This window comes from Eptesicus fuscus, chromosome 6, assembly GCF_027574615.1.
Source record: "Eptesicus fuscus isolate TK198812 chromosome 6, DD_ASM_mEF_20220401, whole genome shotgun sequence".
NCBI lineage: Eukaryota > Metazoa > Chordata > Mammalia > Chiroptera > Vespertilionidae > Eptesicus > Eptesicus fuscus.
The window spans coordinates 30,874,561-30,889,535 of NC_072478.1; the positions used below are offsets into that span (position 1 = coordinate 30,874,561).

A 14,975-nucleotide genomic window follows, 5' to 3' on the forward strand; every position below is an offset into this window, starting at 1 on the left:
GGGCAGGGCACTTGCCCGGGTTGTGGGCTCAATCCCCAGGAGGGGGCTTGTGGGCTCAATCCCCAGGAGGGGGCTTGTGGGAGGGGCCCGGTCAATGTCTCTCTCTCTCACTCTCTCTCTCTCTCCCTCTCTCTTCCTTCCTCTCTCTCTAGAATCAATACAAACATTTTTTTTTTAAAAAAAAGAGAAGAAATGATGGTCACCTAACCCCACTCAGGTAGTGAAGGCACAGAAGGACCCAGCACTGAGCCGAGCTGCCAATCTAACCATTCATTCAACAGCCCTTTCTGAGAGCCTTCTGTGGGCGGTGCCATTCTAGGTGCCAGGATGTGCAGAATGAGACACTCTCAAGCCCTGATCTGAAGAGGTGACTTCTACAAAGCAGAGTAGAAAATAAATAAGTCAACAATGTCATTTTAGGTGACAAAAAATGCCTCGGAGAAATAAAACAAAATGTTGGGATGCAGAGGGACCCAGGATTGGGGCTGCCTTCCTGAGTAGGAGCTGGCCTGGGACTCGTGTGGGCAGAAGATTGCAGGCAGAGGGACCAGCAAGTGCAAAGGCCCTGAAGAGGGGTACACACCTGGCCTGCTCATGGAGAAGGAAGGCAGAGTGACAGGAGAGGACAAATGAGGGGCTGAGGTTGGAGGAGCGAGTGGGCCCCACACACGACCTTGTGGAGGGGCAATGGGCGGAGCTTCCGCAATACCCAGTGATGAGCACCTGCAGAGTGGAATGTGGATGCTGAGAATGTGGGCAGGCCATTCTCCTGTTGCCGGGTGACCATAGACACATTGGGTGTGTTGGGAGTAAGGTTGAAGGGCTGGCGGAGGGCCCCGTTCATGGGGGACCATCGGCAAAATTTGCTCAACCACTACCATACCTCGGAGGCTGAGGAAAGCTCGGAAAGGGGACAGGACGATGATCCTCTCGGCTTCCAGAACCCTGTGTATGAGAGCCTACGGCCCACGGACCTCAAATACCAAGACCTAGGTGATGGGGGACTGGGGTTCGAAGACCAAGAAGAGGACATTCCCCCTGAGGAGGTGACTGAGGAAGAACTTACAGATGCCCAGGAGCCAGGCAAGGCCCTCCCAGAGGTGGAGAAGGTCCGGGAGAAAGATGAAGAGGAGGGTGTGACTGCGATGAGGTGGGTGTGGGGCGTGGCGCCTACACAGGCTGGGGTGGGGCTCAGGCCCTGGGGAGAGAGCGGTATCCCTACGTCCACCCCGAGTCCCTGTGGCCTCTGTGTCATTGCTGTTAGTGTGGGTCCCCCCCCCCCCCCCCCCCCCCCGCCGGGCCCATGCAGTCATTCTAGGGTGAAGGTATCAGACAGGGCAGGCAATATCCTCACTGGCCTCTGAGGTGAAGTCAGCAAACACAATCTCTGTCAAGGTAGCAGGTGCGTTACAGTGGAAAACCCTACAAAAGCTCCAGTTTTGGAGTCAGACAGTGTCTAGATGCCAGAGTTGAGAGGTCGAGAGAGCTGGCCCTCCCTTAAGAAAGACACGGGGACAATCCTGGCTCAGAAGCCGCAACCATTCCGATCACTACAAAGTGCCAGCGAAGTTGAAGATGGCTGGGAGCACACGTGCTGGTGGAACTGAGAACTGGTGAAGCAAGCATTCGTGGGACTGGTTTTTGGCAATTGATGGTATCCTGGAAAGAGCCAGGTGTCCCCTCACCTGTGGACTTCGTGTGTGCATCCCTCCCTCCCTCCGCTGGGCCACGTTCGGGGCTCTTCCGGACGGTGGCTGTCTCGGCAGGAAGGAGGCCAGTGGGTCAGCAGGAGCTGGCCAGTGCCCTCCCCCGTCGGCTGCCCTTTTTGTGGGCGTCATCCCCCACAGCTGGACATTTGCTGCCACAAGCTGTGACACGTTGGGCGGTGCTGGGGGGGGGGGGGAAGGTGCAGGCGGTGACAGGGCCCGGGGAGGACATCGGAGCCCAAGATGTGAGATGAGGAAACGTCTTATGGAATAACTGCGCCATCCTGTGAGGTGGGGGCGGGTCTCTATTCCATTTCACAGAGAAGGGAACGAGGCCACCGGGCCAGGGTCACACATCTGGCTGCTGCTGGAGTGAAGGTGGCAGTCCACATCTTTGGATGCCAGAATTTGCCCCCAGAGAGGTCCCTTCGGAGGGCGAGGAGATTCAGGGGGGGCTGGAAAGCCAGGAACTCCGGCCTCACCATCCAACTCTCCCAAAGCCGGCTGTCCATCACCCAGCGGTTCCCCAGCACCTCCGTGGGAAGAGGGAAGAAGAAGAAGAGGAGGCTTCTTGATCTGGCAAAACCCAAGACCAACTTGCAGGCCTTGAAAGACAAGTGAGCGGTGCAGGTGGTCTTGCTGGAGGCAGGGGTGGGGGTCTGCGAGGAGGAGAGCAGCCCCTGGGGGTCCCCCCTGTCGCCTGCATGGTAAACTTGGGGTGAAAAGTCAGGGTGCCAACCATGGGGGCTTGGGGGGGTGGCGTGGTGGCCGGCAGTGGCCTCTGGGTGCTGGCCCAGGAGAGTGAGGCGTGTGAGCACGTGGGAGCTGCAGAGCAAGGCAGGGGCTGGGCTGTCTCATCGCAGGATGGGGTGCCGCTGTAAGGGCTTTGTCTGGATCTCCCCATGCATGAAGAACTTGCAGTTCTGTGTCTACTGGTAAGTCCCAGGGTGTCTCCTCTCTCCATCTCCTGCCCGTGTTGGGGGGAACAGCCAGGCCCCAGGCCCCTTTTCCCCAGCTCCCCACTTCTCTGAACACCAGCCTTGCTCACAGTAGTCTACATTGCCCCATGCCGCTAAGATTTCTCTCCCCCTGTCCCCCTCCGACCTGTGCCTCTCTTGTGCCTCCACATTCTCTCCTTCCTTCCCACTGGTCACGCCACCAGGTCTTCCTCCAGCCACCCTGCCTCTGCCTCGCTGTCTCCCCGTCTGCACGTGTGTCTGTGTTTATGGGGAGCCTTGAGTTTTGTTTCAGAGCAGGGCTTAGGAAGCCTCTGCCCCGGCTTCCCTCACCCTGAGCCACGACTGGGTGCATTCCAGGCCATCCGTGTATTGGACAGAGAGATTTCTGGAAGACACCACCCTCACCATCACGGTGCCTGGTAGGTTGAGCCCACCCACCACCTCCACTTCTCCATTAGTGGCCACTTGGCTCAGGGGTGAGAGGTCAAGAAAGCTGGCGGCCCTTGTCCCAGCCATGGCTCTCGGCCATGCTGTCTGACATGCTGCTCCTGGCCTCCTGGGGCTGGGTTGCCCCCATCTCACCCCAACCTGTGCCCTGTTCAGACTGGGGAGACCTTGGGGACCAGCCTAGCCCTAAGGCCCCTGGGACTCCCTTTGGCCCCTCCCCTCTCCTCCATATATCTCCCAGGAGTATCTGTCCTCCACAGTGTTCCAGAGGCTCATCTCTGGACACTAAACCTCAGGAAGCCAGAGCCAGATGGAAGCTGGTCCCTGGGGTGAGGGGTGTGGGGGAAATCCCAGTTTGCACCATAGCCAAAATGGGGGTTAGCATTCACTTTGAAAAAAGGCTTTCTTCTTCCCTCTCACAGTGGTTTCTATCCTCTTTGAGAGCAATGGATCCCTTCAAATAAAACATGTCAAGAAAGCTCATTATTGGAGAGGAGAAAAGGGCAGGTTCTCTCTTGGGGTTTAGAATCTACCTCACAGTGAACACTAACCCCCTGGAAGCCCTAGGCCTGGGCAAACTTCAGACCAAAATCCATTTCCAAACCAGGGCGTTGTTGGAGCCACAAGAGTCCCGTTGAGGAACTGACCCAGCCCTGACACTCCCATCTTGTGTGCTCGAGTAGGAGACTTCAGGCTTCTGAGCCTGTTGTCCCTAGAATGGGGACAGCAAAAGTCACCTCTCTGTAAGGTGTCTAGTACTAGCTGAACTGTTTGGGCCCATAGTTCCTCACATTTTGCCTCTTGCTCTAACCCATGGAAAGCTGAATTCGGTAGGAAGAAAACCCCAGGGGGTGGGCAGGTTTCAAGCTGGGGCTGTTTCCCATTTGTGTAGCAGTGTCCCGCCGAATGGAGGAACTTGCTCGACCCAAAAAGTTCTACACGGATTATTGCAACAGCAATAGGTAAGGACAGGAGGGTTGGGTAGGCATTCTGAGGGCAGAGTTTGGCAGAAAACCTTTCTCTTCCCTTGACAGGCTGTAGCATGGGGCGGGGCTCGAGGGGGCGGGGCGGGGAGGGGGGAGGGATTCAGGTTCTAGGCTAGATAACCCAAATCTAAATTGGATGCCTGCAGGCAGGCACATGACCCTTGGATCTCAGTGGCAGTAGAGATCACACACAAAAACTACTTAGCACAGTTCCTGTCTCAGTAAGTGCTCAGTAATGTTACTTACCACTATAATGGATTTTGTTGGCTCTGAAAAGCTAGCAATTGTAAGACATTTTTATTTTATATACAACTAATGACCCAATTCTTTGTTATCACTTAGAACTTTTATGCTTGTCAAAAGTTATCTTTAGAGTTATTTAGACACACATTTTAATTACCTATATTAATGTATTCACAGAAAGGAAAATACAATGGAACTAAATTAACTGAAGTGTGTTCAAATGTTTGAATCACTTTTTAAAAACCATTTTTTATTTTTCAATTACACTTGGCATACATTATTATATTAGTTTCAGGTGTACACCCCAGTGATTGGACATTATATAACTAGGTGTTCATCCTGATAAGTCTTGTACCTATTTGACACCATACATAATTATTAGAATACTAGAAGCCTGATGCACGAAGATTCGTGCCAGAATGGGCCTTCCTTTCCCTGGCTGCTGGCACAGCCCTCGCTCTGGCTGGAGCCACCTTTCCACCTTCCTACACTTCTCAGAGACCCGCCCACAGCTGCTCAGTGCCCATGTATGCAAATTAACCTTCCATCTTTGTTGGGTTAATTTGCATACTCACTTCTGATTGACTGGTGGGCATCGAGAAGGTATGGTCAATTAGCATGTTACTCTTTTATTAGGTAGATTATTGACTATATTCTCTATGCTGTATTTTACATCTCCATGACTAATTTGTAACAGCCAATTTGTACTTCTTAATCCCTTCACCCTTTTCACCCATTCCCCAACCTCCTCCCATCTGGCAACCATCAAAATGTTCTCTGTATCTGTGAGTCTGTTTCTGTTCTGCTTGTTTGTTTATTTTGTTTTTTTGGATTCAATTGTTGGTAGATATATATTTATTGCCATTCCATTGTTCATGTTTTTTATCACTTCTTTTCTTCTTTTTCTTAAAGAAGACCTTTTAACATTTCACATAATACTGGTTTGGTGGTGATGAACTCCTTTAGCTTTTTCTTGTCTGGGAAGCTCTTTATCTGTCCTTCAATTCTAAATGACAACTTTGCTGGGTAGAATAATCTTGGTTGTAGGTCCTTGTTTTTCATCACTTTGAATATTTCTTGCCAATCCCTTCTGACCTGCAAAGTTCCTGTTAAGAAATTGTTGAGTCTTATGGGAGCTCCCTTTAGGTAACCAACTGCTACTTTTAAGATTCTCTCTTTGTTTTTAAACTTTTGCATTTTAATATATTTTATTGATTTTTTACAGAGAGGAACAGAGAGCTAGAAACATCGATGAGAGAGAAACATCGATCAGCTGCCTCCTGCACACCCCCCCCCAACTGGGGATGTGCCCGCAACCAAGGTACATGCCCTTGACTGGAATCGAACCCAGGACCCCTCAGTCTGCAGGCCGATGCTCTATCCACTGAGCCAAACCGGTTTTGGCAAACTTTTGCATTTTAATTACGATGGGTCTTGGTGTATGCCTCTTGGGGCTCACCTTGTTTGGATTCTCTGTGCTTCCTGGACTTGTATGTCTATTTTCTTCAGCAGGTTAGGGAAGTTTTCTGTCATTTTTTTCAAATAGGTTTTCAATTTCTTGCTCCCTCTCTTCTCCTGATGCAAATGTTGGTACATTTGAAGTTACCCCAGAGGCTCCTGACACTCTCATTTTTTTGAAAATTTTTTCTTTTTGCTGTTCCGATTGGGTGTTTTGCTTCCTTATATTTCAAATTACTGATTTGATTCTCAGCTTCATCTACTCTACTATTGATTCCCTGTTAATTATTCTTCATTTCAGTTAGTGTATGCTTCATTTCTGACTGGTCCTTTTTTTATGCTGTTGAAGATCTAAGTTCATTGAGCATCCTTATAACCAGTGTTTTGAACTCAGCATCTAGTAGATTGCTTGCCTCCATTTTGTTTTGTTCTTTTACTAGAATTTTATTCTATTCTCTCATTTGGAACATGTTTCTTTGTCTCCTCATTCTGGCTGCCTCCCTGTGTTTGTTTCAATGTATTAGGTAGAGCTGCTATGTCTCCTGGGCTTGGTACAGTGCCCTAATGTAGTAGGTATTCTGTATGGTCCAGTGGCACAGTCTCCATGATCACCCAGGCTGAACACTTGAGGTGTGTCTCCCCACCATGTGGGCTGTTTTCACCCTCCTGTTGTAGTTGAGCCTTGACTGCTGTCGGCATGTCAATGGGAGGGATTTAAGCTCAGGCTGATCAGCTGCAAGGACTGGCTTTGACCAAAGACCTTTGACCACCCATGGAAGATGAGCTGTGCAGGGGCCCACCCCACAGAGCAGGACTTAATTCAGCAGAGCACTGATGCCCACTGAGTCCACCCCTTGAGTGTGTCACTTGTGGAAGTGGTTGGGTGATGATGCTTTGATGTGGTCTGAAACTATCCACTTGGTGTGTTGGATCTGGGACCTCCCAGAGAGCGCAGGCCAAGGTCAGCCACCACCTGTGTTCTGCCTGGGGCCACCCTGCATGAGCTACAAAGCGATCTGAAGATGGCTGCTACTTGTGCTGGGCTTGGAGGTGGCCAGGTGAGGCAAAGCTTTGAACCAAGGCCGGCTGCTGCTAGTGCCGGGTCTTGAGCCATTTAATAAAAGGTATGGGTTTGCTGAGGCCAAATGCTGCTTTTTTGAGATATTTTAGGAAAATGTGAAGCATGAGCCAAGACAGGACATACATATGGAAAAGCCACTGGAAACAGCTTGGATGGGCTCGAAAGTTGGGTGGGTGAGACCTCAGGGCATCATGAGAGTGGGGCAACACAGAGTGGGGAGGTTGATGGTCTCAGGTATGGTACCTGCATGCTGTCTCTGTGTGGGGAGAGCTCATCAAAGGAACATGGCCTCTGCCAGCACATCTTTCTGGGAAAAAGCAGCCACTGCAGCTCTTGTGCTGATGCTGGACAATTCAGTTTCTTCCTATATGTCTCTGATGCCTTTCAAGCTGCTGTCCCAGTGCTGGAGCTCTGAGGGAGTGAGCCCGAGTAAGTCTGTATGTGACTTACAGACTTGTTTTAAAATTCTCACCTGAGAATATGTTTCCATTGATTTTGGAGAGAGAGGAAGGGAGAGGGGAGAGAGAGAGAGAGAGAGAGAGAGAGAGAAACATCAATGTGAGAGAGAAACATCAATTGGTTGCCTACTGTATGCACCCTAACCAGGGATCAAACCTGCAACCTGTTATGTGCCCCAAATAGAAATTGAACCACAACTTTTTCATGTAAGGGACAATGCTCCAACCAACTGAGTCACACCAGCCAGGGCCATGTGTGGGCCCTTTAAGAGGAACTGCCTGGGACTCAAGCAGCCCTCTGTCTCCCTTAGTCTCAATCCCCATTCGTTTTTACATCCAGAAGTTATAGGGAATTCTCTTCTTGGCACTGGAACCCTGGGCTGAGGGGCCTGGTGTGAGGCTGGGGCCTCTTGCTCCTCAGGGGAGACCTCTGCAGCCAAGATATCCTTCACAATTTTGTTGTTGTTGTTGTTGTTGTTGTTAATCCCCATCTGAGGATATTTTTCCATTGATTTTTAGAGAGGGTAGAAGGGAGGGAGAGAGACAGAGAGAGAGAAACATCCATGTGTGAGAGACACATCAATTGGTTGCCTCCTGCATGTGCCTTGATCAGGGCCAGGGATCAAGTCTGCAACTGAGGTATGTGCCCTTGACTGGAATCGAATCTGGGACCCTCCATGCCAAGGGCCAACACTCTATACACTGATACAAACCAGCTAGGGCTCCCTCCCAGTTTTTATCTGCCACATGTGGGTGTGTGACCAGCCTGTTTTGTGTCTTTACCCCTCCTACCATTCTTGATGTGGCTCCTCCTTGAATTCCCAAGTTGTAGGACTTCCATTCAACTAGATTTCAGGTGGTTCTGAATGATGGTTGTTCTGCAGTTTAGTTGTAATTTTGATGTGGTTGTGGGAGGAGGCCAGAGTTGCATTTACTTATGCTGCCATCTTGACAGGAAGTCTGAATCATTTTTTGATTCAGAGATGTTAACATGTTCCACACACTGTTTTAAGCCGGTTTTGTGAAAATAACTTTTTTATTTTTATGCTGAATGATAATATAATCTGAAGATAATTTAAACTGCAATTAGACAACATCTGTAGAACCAAGAACACATATAGCTCGACTTAGGTTATTTCACTGAGAACAGCTACATCCACACACCAGCGAGGATAACTATGGAGTTCCTGACGTCCGGCTGGCAGCATTTACAAGCTGCATCCCGACCTCAGAGATGTGAAAATATAAAAAGTCTGCCTTAGATCAATGAAACATGGTTTTATTTCTAGAGCAGAGGCATAGCTGAGGCCTGATTTTAGGAGGTGTGGGCTCAGCAAACCCAGTGGAAATTCACTTTCCCAGCTTTCTGTGACAACTGCTGGACACACACAGAAGGCCCTGGGGTGGGGGAATGACCTCAGGACAGCATATCTCCAGCCTTGAGAATACATAGGGGCTCCTGTTAGGGATTCTTTTATGAATCCCTTCTTGGAGGTGTTTTCCAAACCCTCCACTTTGCCTCCCTTATCCCAGGGAAGAGAGAAGAGCTGAGAAAGAGATCTCACACACACACACACACACACACACACACACACACACACGCACGCACGCACACACAGATATCTCCCCCTTTGGCTGAGCTAGTGTCTCAAATGTTGATGTTCCCTAGGATTCCCCACATCCTGCCCATTTCTCCATGCACCTTGGACTACCGATCATCTAATCGCCTGAGGGAACTGGCTACCCCGAAGATCCGGAATAACATTTGGAACATAGACATGTCTGAGGTAGGTGACGGTTCTCCCGAGAACCCCACCTCAATGGTAGGGGCACTGCCTGCCCTCAGTGGGCTGGGATCAGGGACCTAGATAGACAAGTGGGAACAGACTCCAGAGCAATAAATGAGTGACTTTGGCCAGCTGTCTTATTTTCATCAATCTATACTTTATTACATACACAGACCCATAAACCATAATCATCGTGTTTTTAATATACATATACTAGAGGCCTGGTGCACAAAATTCATGCACTGGGGGGGGGCGGGTCCCTCAGCCTAGCCTGCGCCCTCTCACAGTCTGGGAGCCGTCAGTCAGACATCCTTAGTGCTGCCACCACCGCTGCGCTCACCAGCCATGAGCCCAGCTTCTGGCTGAGTGGCGCTCCCCGCTGTGGAGTGCACTGACCACCAGGGGGCAGCTCCTGCATTGAGTGTCTGCCCCTGGTGGTCAATGTGCATCATAGTGACCGATCTTTCCACCGTTCAGTAGATTTGCATATTAGCCTTTTATTATATAGGATGGCATCTTACTTCTTGCTTTTCCCCTCAATATTTGTTTTCTAGAACACATCATGCTGATTTATATAGAAGCAACATTTTAACTGCTTGGTCATGTCCTATCCTATGAATATACCAGAGCTAGTTTATTCAGTCCCCTATCAATGGACAACTAGGTTGTTTCCAGCTGCAGTGAATACCACTGCACTCAAATCATTGTATCCCCACTAGATGTTTCTCTATATGGTGGTTATCAACTGTGCACATGCTCAGCTTTGCCTGAGATGGACAAACGGTTCCTCAAAGTGCTTCTACTAATTTACTCTCCCACCAGCAATGCATGAGGATATCTCTCCTCCCACATTCTGTTTTTAAAAATTGATTTCAGAGAGAAAGGGAGAGGGAGAGAGAGATAGAAACATCAATGAGAGAGAATCACTGATGGGCTGCCTCCTGCATTACCCACACTGCGGATAGAGCCTGCAACCTGGCATGTGCTGACTGAATCAAACCATGAACTCCCGATTCATAGGTTGACATGCAAACACCAAGCCATGCCAGCTGGGTTCCTCCCACACTTTGCCGGGGCTTGACAATGTCCGACATTTTCATTTTTGCCTCATTTGTTTGCATTCAGTGATATTTTGTTGTTTTAATTTACATTTCCCTGGTCAACAGAGCGCATTACTGACCATTTAGGTTTACTATCCTAAATGACTAGCCTAGTCCCCTATGGATTCTTTTGGGTTATTGACTTAGAGGAGCTCTTTACATATGATAGCTACTAAGCCACATTGCAAACTAACTTATTTTCAGCCAGTCATCTGTATCTCTGCATTGCTTATGGTTTGTTTGTTTGTTTGTGTTTGTTTGTTTTTTATCCAGGGGCCTCTGAGGCATTATGGACTGTTTCACTCTTTCCCCTCTCCTTCTGTTTCCAGGTGTCCAAGGTGTCCAGGGCAGCCCAGATGGCCATCCCCAGTTCAAGGATCGTGCAGTTGGCAAAGCCCAGGCCTCCGGCCACCCTTTTGGAAGAATGGGACCCTGTGCCAAAACCTAAGCCACATGCATTAAACTATAACCGGCTCCTTCACTTGGCCAGTAAGTAGGTCCTTGTGTCCGAACCCAGTGGACATAGGCAGGGGCGGGGAACAGTCAGAAGATTTGGACTTCAGGCCTGCTTCTGCCAGATTTGTGCTTCCCTCTTCATCTCCTCCCTTAGCTGGAGACCAGTTGTCGATTCCTGTGGATAAGTCGTACTGTGCAGGCTCCCAGGGGAAGAGAGGAAACTGTTAGAGGGGACCAGGGTTCTGAAGCTGAGTGCTGTCTGAGTGGGTCTCCTAGCAGGACAAATGGGTGCAGAAGAGAAAGTTGGGGAGACAGGGCCAAGAATGAGGGAGGCAAGCTGAGGCGATGGGCAGCATTGGGTTTTAAGCCTTAACTGAGGACATGCTGATGAGAGAGAGAGAGAGAGAGAGAGAGAGAGAGAGAGAGAGAGAGAGAGAGAGAGAGATTAGAGAGAAACATAATTTGGTTGCCTCTAGGATGAGCCCCGACTGGGGATTGAACCTGCAACTTAAGTGTGTGCCCTGACCAGGAATCAGACCAGCAACCCTTTGGTGCATGGGACGGTACTCAACCAACTGAGCCACTCTGGCCAGGCATGAAGGGCCGCTTTGAAGTGGTGTTGGCCTGATTCTCTTCTGTCCTTTAAAACGAACAAAATACCCAGTCCCACCATGACAACAGTAATGTGTACTAGCTGTAGAGAATTGGAAAAATGCAGGATAGCCTAACGAGGAAAGGAACCCACCCAAACATAATGCCGTTTCGTGTTTCCTTCTGGGTGTGACACTGGGCTACTTGCAGAACCACAAATGCATGCCGCTGAGTGTGTGCCTGTGAACGTGCACACTACACTCATCTCCTGCCAGTCCCCTCCCGTCACACACCACATCCAGTGCACGGACCCCTCCTGTGGACTTGGTCTTCTGAGCACATCAAGAACCCGCCCACAGCTCCCCCTGCCCTCCGCATGGCCCCCTAAGGTGTCCCTGGACCAGAGCAGTCGCCTCCACCCTTATCCCTGGTGCCACCCTTGCCCACTTCCCATGTGGCAGCCACGGAGGTCTTGCTAAATTTAAGCTGGATTCCACCCTTCTCTGCTCATGGCCCTCCCAGGGCTCCTGTCTCACTCTGTGTGGCCCACAGGTCCTTGTGATCTGTTTTGCCCTTGCCCACCCCCTCTACGTGGTTCCTCTCCCGCTGCCTGGAACACTGACCTCAGATACCTGCCTGGCTCACTCCTCTGCCTCCCATGGGGCAGAGCTCCCATGTGTCCTCTAGGTGAGACTCCTCTGAACGCCCTGCTTAACCCAGGAGCTCTGCCCACCTCTGGACACTTATGTGCACCTTGACTGCTCTGAGCTTTTTCTGTAGCATCTGTTGCATTCTAACATACATATTTACAATATATGTTTGTGTCTGTTTATTCTCTGTGGTCTGTTATATGCCAGGCCTGCAATGTCAGAGGCTTTGGAGATGCTGTGTGTCCCTTACTCCTGACAGATAATCATCAGGGAGTGTGACTGGCCATTCTGGTTTACTCTGCTCTGTCATCTCCCCAGTTTTCTATTTCCTGTGTTTTCGGTTACTGATTTAGAGCAGCTTTTTATATAAGGTGATCACTAATCCTTTGTTGAGCCCATTGCAACATCCCTTCTCCCCAGTCCATCTCTTTTAACTCTGCTTACAGGATATTTTGTTTGTTTAACTCCATTCATTCATTCATTCATTTATCCTTTCCCTTAATACTTATTAAGTGATTGGCTAAATGAACAAAAACATATGAGTACATATGCACTGATTCATAAGACCATTTTGTTTCTCTCTCACATACACCTGGAATATAAATATATACACATTCGTACATACACATTCATCTATATATTGATCCATATTTCAGATGTACCTGTAAATACACATCCGTGTGTGTGTGTATAAGAATGTGTCGGGTTGTGCTTTTCGAACAGCAAACTTCCACCCAGTAATGGGTGTGACCAGCATTTAAAAAATTGAAATGATGACCAACGAAGAGCGTGAACTATGTGGATATGAGTCCATTATTCTCTGTGTGTCCACATGTGTGCTGTGTGGTTGGTGGATTTCATCAACAGAGTTTAATAGTCCAGAGATTACAACAGTGGAAATACTCCAGAATTCTCACACAGGAGTTCAGAGAAGTCTGGGTTCTGGCCATGGTCTTCCCAGCCCCCCAAGGGGCCACTGAGGCCCAACTGCTGGGGTCTCTTCCCTTTGGAAGGAATGGTCCTCTGCCCGGCAAAGCCCTGGTACAGCCTTGATGGCCTTGCCCAGCAGTGGGCCTGTGTGGGCTTGTGACTGCCTGGGGGAAGGAACCCCACTCTCTTTCATCAAGGGCCCCTCCACTGAGCCAGGGCCTGTCTGCTGAGAGAAGGGAGGGAGATGGCCTTTTCCATCTGCACATTGGCTCTAAACAAAGGGGTTAGAAAGGAAACTGCAGTACCCCTCAAAGACAAGGATCCTGAGGCTTTCAGACACTGAAGGCTAAGTGACCAGTGGTGATCACCTCCCTTCTAGTCCCTAAAGGAGGGGGTGGCAGAGAGGTGGTGAGGAGAGACCCTGGCCGAGACACAGGTCTCTGCACCTGAGAGCTGTCTGTCATGACAGCAGCCACTGGCCACGTGTGGCTACTTCCATGCAATTAAAATCAATCAATCAGTTGATCTAAATGAAGTAATTGCTTTCATTAAAACTAAATAGAAGAAAACTCCAGCCCATATGAGGTGCTGCCACATGTGGTTTATAGGAGCCACGTTGCCAGCACTCCTGAGAGGGTCCGGCTGAGGCTGCAGTCGTGTTGCACGGTGAGGACAGGAACCCAGAAGGAGGGGGGAGACTGAATCCTGAAAGGGCCTGTGCACCCAGGAGCTGCCCTGGATCCACGCAGCAGGCCTGCAGGGCCAGTCAGGGAGAGATGCCTCCCGTAGCCATTACTTACCACTTACCACCATGACATCAGAGGAGGGAGGAGAGAGTGTGAGAGGGCCCACTGAGCCCACAGCACACTTTCGGCTGGCCCCTTGGAGTCCTCTGTCCAGGATGTGACCGTTTGAAATATTTATTTCCTTATAATTTATCCTTTTTATTTTTTAAATACAGTTTTATTGATTTCAGAGAGGAAGAGAGAAGGGGAGAGAGATAGAAACATCAGTGGCGAGAGAGAATCACTGATCAGCTGCCTCCTGCATGCCCCCTTCTGGGGATTGAGCCTGCAACCCTGGCCTGTGCCCTGACCGGGAATCGAACCTGGGTTCCTTCAGTCCACAGGCCGATGCTTTATCCACTGAGCGAAACCAGCTAGGGCCAGTTTATCCTTTTAAAGTGTAATTCATTATACATCCATAAAAAAGCAAGTGTACCTTTCAATGATTTTTAGTATACTCAGAGTTGTGTACTCATCACCACAATACATTTTAGAACATTTTCATCATCCCAAAGAGAAACCCCCTAATAGCATCAGTTTCCACTCATCCCCAGCCCCTGGCACCCACTAACCCACTTCCTGTCTTTATGGATGTGCCTGTTCTGGGCATTTCACATTGATGGAATCACACATTGTGTGGCCTTTTGTGTCTGGCTTCTCTCACTGAGCATCATGTGTTCAAGGTCCATCCAGGTTGTAGTGAGTGTCAGTGCTTCGCTCTTTTTCATGGCTGAGTAATATTCCCGTGTGTGGATGGGACATGTTGTGTTTTTCCATTCCTTCATCACTGGAGAGGCCATTGAACTTGGGAACTTTGACCTTGCAGGTTGCTCTTCCTAGGGGGAGTGCCTGATGTTGTCACTCTCTCCTGCTCCTCTAGTGCCCAAGGCCCAGTCAGAGAAGTGTGTTCCTGACCGAGATCCACGCTGGGAAGTGCTGGACGTCACCAAGAAGGCAGTGGCCAGTCCCCGGACCCTCTTGCTGGCCAAGCCCAAAGTGCGAAAGGAGCTCAATGAGGGCTACGACCCCTACTACATTTCCCGGGCTACCCTGGTGGCTCGGGCATCCCCTCGCCTATATGAGCTCGCCACCCCCAAAAGCATCACCAAAAAAGTGTGACTGACCCAGGCCATGCCTCAGGCCTCATTCCCAGTAAACACCCAAGTGCATCCTAACCTTGTATGTGTGGCTGGCTCTGAGAATTTTGGCCTGGAGGGGGGAGGGCAAGCTGGAAGGCCAAAAGGATGAGAAGAGGAAAATAATAATATTTATGTTCACATCACCTGTGATTTGTACAGTCCTTTATTTCCAAAATCACCTTTCCCCGCTGTCTTGAGT

At 49.7% G+C, this 14,975-nt stretch overlaps 1 protein-coding gene across 2 annotated transcripts; it reads left to right on the forward strand.

Moving 5' to 3' along the window:
- Window positions 1-794: 794 nt before the first annotated feature.
- Window positions 795-14,919, forward strand: THEG (theg spermatid protein). 2 transcript variants are annotated; one of them, XM_028159324.2, is made up of 8 exons: window positions 795-1,150; window positions 2,207-2,323; window positions 2,570-2,641; window positions 3,023-3,084; window positions 4,005-4,074; window positions 9,008-9,125; window positions 10,555-10,714; window positions 14,518-14,919. In XM_028159324.2, the coding sequence occupies exons 1-8, from the start codon at window positions 843-845 to the stop codon at window positions 14,754-14,756; spliced, it is 1,146 nt and encodes a 381-aa protein (XP_028015125.1). In that variant the 5' UTR covers window positions 795-842; the 3' UTR covers window positions 14,757-14,919. The 2 variants fall into 2 exon arrangements, with proteins under 2 accessions (XP_028015125.1, XP_028015126.1); XM_028159325.2 differs by lacking the exon at window positions 2,570-2,641.
- Window positions 14,920-14,975: the final 56 nt, after the last annotated feature.